The 6,000-nt window shown below is 45.9% G+C and overlaps 1 protein-coding gene across 3 annotated transcripts in view; it reads right to left on the bottom strand.

Moving 5' to 3' along the window:
• Nucleotides 1–3,150: 3,150 nt before the first annotated feature.
• LOC118855743 (CGRP receptor component) overlaps nucleotides 3,151–6,000 on the bottom strand; it is a 52,066-nt gene continuing 49,216 nt past the window's right edge. For all 3 annotated transcript variants that reach the window (XM_036765758.1, XM_036765759.1, XM_036765757.1), the window contains one exon: nucleotides 3,151–5,299. In XM_036765758.1, coding sequence (XP_036621653.1) covers nucleotides 5,159–5,299 — 141 coding nt within the window. In that variant the 3' untranslated portion in view covers nucleotides 3,151–5,158. The remainder of the gene's footprint in view (nucleotides 5,300–6,000) is intronic.

The raw sequence follows: 6,000 nt of genomic DNA, 5'->3' as shown, positions 1-6,000 counted from the left end.
ACAGCTAATAAGCATCTGAGGCTGGATTTGTACACAGGTCTTTCTTACTCTAGGCCCTGCGTTCTATCCACTGCCCCACCTAGCTGCCCCACTTTCCTGATAAAATTTAGTATTTTATAGTTGGTTGGTTGAATTCTCTAAGATATTTTGATATCTATTTGTACTATAGGGACTTGTTGCCTGTTAGATCATGAAAGATAATAAGCTTCTAATGTGTTATGCTAGCCACCAGGTCACATAATTACAGGTATTCAGTAGATGCTTAATTTTTGTAACCTACAGAGAAGTGCTGCATTGTCTCCACCATCTCCTTGCATAATCTGCATTGGTCACCAGGTCTGGGCTCTTTACAGAAAACTCTTTGGTAATTTCTGGTGTCACTGACTTGGTCCTGAATTGGTATCAAAATCATCTTGGCTTCCACAGCCCGGTTGGCTGACTCGTCTATATGTCTGAAGCATCTTTGTTCCCATACCATTGGATGGGTTCACGTGAACATCCCCCATGAACGGCTCTTGGTTTCCCCTCTCCTATCTCAGAGGTTTCATGGGCTCCATCTAGAAGGAAAGCACTTCGGTTACATTTGACAGAGCCCACGGATGGATAACCTGTTACTGGTCTTACTACTGCCGGCAAAGTGACGTCTGCTTTCTCCAAAAGTGTTTCAGCAGGTGTCTGACCTCTTCGTCACGTGTTCTAATAATGTCTATTAATCCTCTTCCTCCTCTTTGGCGTGGAACCGGGAAAGCAACATATACACACAATGACTAAAACAAGGTAATTTTTCCAAGAACCATAAAACAATAAAAATCTAGTGCTGTGAAATTATAAAGACTAAGCTTAGGTCCAAAGAACAGATACGAGACGTCTACTGCCCCCAACTTCTTTGCAGGGGATGATGCACACAGAATATCGAATATCAGAGCAGACTTTTTTGATATGTTAGTTTTGCTATTTCTTTCTCTTTCTTCTTTATTGTAAGGGATGGTTCCCTGGGAGAGGATGAGGATGGAGACACCATGGAAAAAGTAGGTGGTGCTACCTCCACAGAAAGAACTGATAGAAGTCTGCACAGTGTAAGTCTTACATACACTTATAAATCTGCATCATATGGTGGCCTTCTCTAGTGCAGGGCAGGGAGGGAGGGAGACAGATAGTTTGGGATTTAAAATGTAACAAAAAATAAATTTAATTTTTTAAAAAAGATGGTGACAGAGAGGTCTTAGTCACATACAGGTCGTCCTAGACCATCATCCTTTTAGCCATGCCACTTCTGAAGCTCTGTGACTGTTAAACCAAAAAGGGATGGCAGTGACAATCCGTGCCTTCTTACACGGTCAGTTTCTCTGCTGATCCATTCCCTTCTCCAATGGACTTAATTCCACCCTTGGACAAAAGAAGAGACTGACCCCCAGAAGGCAGAGATGATCTGCCATAACTTCAGCAAGTAGGTAACAGAAGCTGGAGGAATCCTAACCCCTAACCACTGTGCAGCACTCCCTTTTCCACCCTACCTTGGGGGAAGGGAGAACAGGAAGAAACAGCCAGACTTACAAAAGCTAAAGGTATCAAAGAACATAGGTAGGCAGGCTGCAGGCCTTAGCGTCTGAACCCAAGGATACAATCAACTCTCAAACTCTCTTCCTTATTCATTGTAGTGACCAAGTACGTTATCTAAAAGACCCTTGATGGCTCATGGCCAGGATCTGAGGCCTTGGTCAATTCTCTTCCTTTCTCTGTGCCCGTTTCCTTAGCTGTAAAAGGAAGTTGATTTCTAAAGTCTCTCCCGCCCTCAAATGTACATTCCTATGACTGGATCTTTGTAAATGAATTCAGTATAGACCCCAGGTCACAGTTGGGACCTCACTGATGACAATATTCCTGATAATGGCTCCCAGACATCCTGGCTGCTGCCCTAATGCTGCATTTCTATCTTTTTTTTCTCTCCATCCACAAAGAGCCAGCTCAAGAATTACAGGGCTTCCATGGAGCTTGGCAGACCCCTGGAAATGATCTTGGGCGGTAAAGAGGGCTGCCATCCGGTAAATCACCTCGCATACCTTAATGCAAAATGAAGTATCACCAGGGACACATGAACAGCCTGACGGCCAATGCTCACGCACCAGACAAACCGACAGACGAATCCCTCGCTCACTTCTGAGGTGGCCGTAACCTGGCTCAGCTTCATCCTGGGAGGGGACGACACGGCTGGGCCCAGCCAACAGAGATCAAAGTGGGTTACTGCAGCCACATCAATGTTCCAGATGGTGGTACTGAAGGAAGAGAATCTTCCAGAAAAACACACCAGACAAACTGACAGACGAATCCCTCGCTCACTGCCGAGGTGGTCGTAACCTGGCTCAGCTTCATCTTGGGAGGGGACGATACAGCTGAACCCAGCCAACAGAGATCAAAATGGGTTACTGCCGTGACATCAGTGTTCCAGATGGTAGCATTAAAGGAAGAGAACCTTCCAGAAAAATGAAAGCACAGATCTGGAAAGATAACAATTCCTTTAAGGAAAGCACCCTAGCCCTGATATTTGTGGCTGAGCAGAAGTCAACCCAGAATTCTCACTCAGTCTGAATACCTGTGGCTAAGGCTGAACAGGAATGAGTTTTTCACATGATAATGACACTAATTTATTTGGTGGTTTACATTCAAACTCAGGAAAAAGAGTTCTGGACTAAGCCAAAGGACCTGGGCTCAAATCCTAGCTCTTCATCTGTAAAGGGCAGCTGGGTGGTGCAGTAGATAGAGCAGTGGTCCTGGAGTTGGGAAGACCTGAGTTCAAATCCAGCCTCAGTCACTAGCTGTGTGACCCTGGGTGAGTCATTTCACCCTGTTTGCCTCAGTTTCCTCATCTGTAAAATGAGCTGGAGAAGGAAATGGCAAAACCACTCCAGTATCTTTGGCAAGAAAATCCCATATGGGGCCATGAAGAAACACAACTAATCGACAAAAAAAAAAAAAAGCAAAGTGGTATAAGCTGTCCTATGTAATGCGGCCTACATAATGTAGGGTGACTGTATTTCTTTGTGGAGCCAGGCTGGGGGTGTCAGGATCCTATGACTATAGTAGAAAAGCAAAACGTCAATTAAACTTAAGTTAAATAAAATTAAAATGAGGTTAGACCAGATGATGTTTTTTAAAAAACTTTTACTTATCTTTTTCTTTTACATAATCTTCCTTTCTAAATTTCTCACCTTCCTCCCCACCCCAGCAAGCCATTACTCACACACAAAAAAAAAAAATTAAAAAAGCAAAAAAAAGCAGTTCCCAAAACTAACCAACACTTCAACCAAGTCTGACAATGTATGCAGTGATCCACACCCACAGCCCCCCACCTCTGCCAAGGATGGCAAGAGACGCATTTTTTCTCTTCTTTGGGGCCAAGCTTAAACCAGAGGAGCTTTATGGCCCTACCCAGCTCTAATTTCTACAACCCCTATGACTGGCTCTTAAGCTGAAAACTATCTTTTCACCTTTAATTTACCTACTGGAGAAGCAGAGGAAAGAAATGGATCTGAGTTAGAGGCCCTGGGTTCAAATTCCAGCTCTGCCTCTTCATACTTTTCTCTAGCCTGGGGCCGGTAATTTCGCTTTTCTAGGCCTTAGTAAAACGAAGACCTCTGTCAAATGAAGGGGCCAGAGTGGATGGCCTCTGTGGACCTTATGACTCCAAATCTATGATCCATTTGTGGTGAATGGAGGGAACCATTAGCTGGGGTTGTAAACTCCCTGAGCCTGGGGTAGGACAGGAAAGGTACAGATTTTAAATCAGGCCCAGGAACAGGAGGGAGGGTCCTTTAGACCCCAAGGGCCATTTGGTGGGGTCCTCCCCTCCCTGTTCCTCTCTAGATAAAGGTTTCCTGCAGTTAAGTCACATTCAGGACGGGATGTAACAGGATTCACTGCCAGATATAGTCACAAGATCCAGCTGTTTCTATTTAATTGGGGTTTTGGGGGGGTTTTTTGAGGGGGGAAGGCAGGGCAATTGGGGTTAAGTGACTTGCCCAAGGTCACACAGCTAGTGTGTCAAGCGTCTGAGGCCACATTTGAACTCAGGTCCTCCGGACTCCAGGGCCAGTGCTCTGCTCACTGCACCACCTAGCTGCCCCTATTTAATTGGGTTTTGTTGTTAAAAGAGAAGGTTCAGACTAATGCTGAGGAACACTGCCCACCTGACGGAGAGGTGATGTCCTCAATATGCAGAATGAGGCACATTTTTGGTCATGTGGCCAGTGTAGGAATCTGTTCTGCATATATGTTACAAAGATTTTGTCTTGCGTTTTTGAGAGGTGAGGGGCAGAGAAAATGTATGCTTGTTAACTGAATAAAATTTAACCAGAAAAAACCCCAAAAACCGAAAAGAAAAGGCTCCACCTTGGATTGCAGAGCTCTAAAAAATAAGGAGAGAAATGAGATTGGAGATTTCACTGATAGAAGGAATCCTCCCATGCTAATGCAATTTACAGTCTGAGAGAATGGCCTAAGGCAGTGGGAGGTTAAATACTTGCCTAGGGTCAGATGGCCAGCATGTGTCAGAGACCGGACTGGAACCCAGGCCACTAAGCCATAGCTGCCTCCACTGAAGGACCCCTGATCTTGAGACAAGGGGCATTATTAATAAAATGAATTTAAGAAAAAGGCTCGCTAAATTCATTCAACTGGCAAACTGGGAAAAACGTTTTTTAAAAAAATTATTCGCTTCTTTTCTTTCTTTATGGTTTTCTAACAGAACAATGATATAACCCACCCGAATAGCCCAGAGAGAAATACAGCTCCCCTATTCAGTGCTTGGAAGTGGAGCTGGACAGAAGGCCCCTTTGGGGGAGAGAGACATATGAAAGCACTTAGGATGGCAGGACCCCACCAGCTGGGAGAGGGAGATGCTCACAGCTGGGGCTAGAACGAGAGAAAAAGAACTTTCGACCCAAAAGGGTTGACGGGTTGGTTCCCACCCTTCCCCCACCCCAGCTGTCCCCCACCTTCCTCATCCTCCCCTTCTCAGCTGGCTGCCCTCACCACCATGGTCCTCCACAGGGGAGGGCTTCCTGATAGACGGGGAAGGAGCTTCTATAGTGGACAGATTAAGCCGATGTCCTTTAGATGCTTAGCCCGCTCTCTGTCTGGAGCCCAGTCCTGGGGCTCGTGGTTACTCGGGGTCCCCTTCCTCCACTGCCATGTCCTCGGGTTTCTGCTCCACTTCAGGGTCCCCGGGGAGGATGCTGGTGACAGTCTGCAGGAGGTCCTCGATCTGCTCCTCTGTCAGCCTTTCTTCACTTTCCTCCACCATCTACAGAGGAGAAGGGAGAGGCACAAAGACATAGAGATTTAGGACCTTGGAGGTCACTCGGTCCGGCCCTCTTGTTTTATGGATGAGGAAGCCGAAGCTCAGAAGGGTTTAAATGGCCTGTCCAAGTAGCTGGGGCAGGATCTGTACCCTGGTCCTCCTGAATCCAAGCACATTAAGTCATCCTGCCTCTCAAAGGGCACCAAACTTGGGAGTCAGAAAGATCTGGGTTCAAATCTAGCCTCAGCCACTTACTAAGCTGTGTGGCTCTGCACGGGTCACTTACTCTCTGCGGGTCTCAGTGACTTGTAAAATGAAGATGTCTCTGAAGTCCCTTCCAGCTCTAAAGCCAAGCTGCCAGAATCAGTACAACCACAGCAGACATGACACACAAAGTGGATGACCAGACACACAGAGTGGATGGATTAGTTAGTTCTGCTAAGATTCTTCTCCCCCCCCCTTTTTTTTTAAAGTTTTTGTTACAGAGCACAGAGGAGGGAGAGAGAATATTGTATCTGGGAATAATATACAGGCTGGTTTGAAATGGAATGGAGGCACAGTAGGCAGGATGTAGGCTTCAAATGCCCAGCCAAGGAATCTGTATTTTATCTTAGAACAGCGATCCCCAAAGCTTGTTAGATTGTGCATCCCCATCAATTAAAAGATTCTGAGCCCACTTCCACCCCCTAATATGTGCAAGCTTG

Source organism: Trichosurus vulpecula, chromosome 7, assembly GCF_011100635.1.
Source record: "Trichosurus vulpecula isolate mTriVul1 chromosome 7, mTriVul1.pri, whole genome shotgun sequence".
Lineage (NCBI taxonomy): Eukaryota > Metazoa > Chordata > Mammalia > Diprotodontia > Phalangeridae > Trichosurus > Trichosurus vulpecula.
Note: the sequence above shows the minus strand (reverse complement) of the source record. Positions and strands in the feature narration are given on the sequence as shown.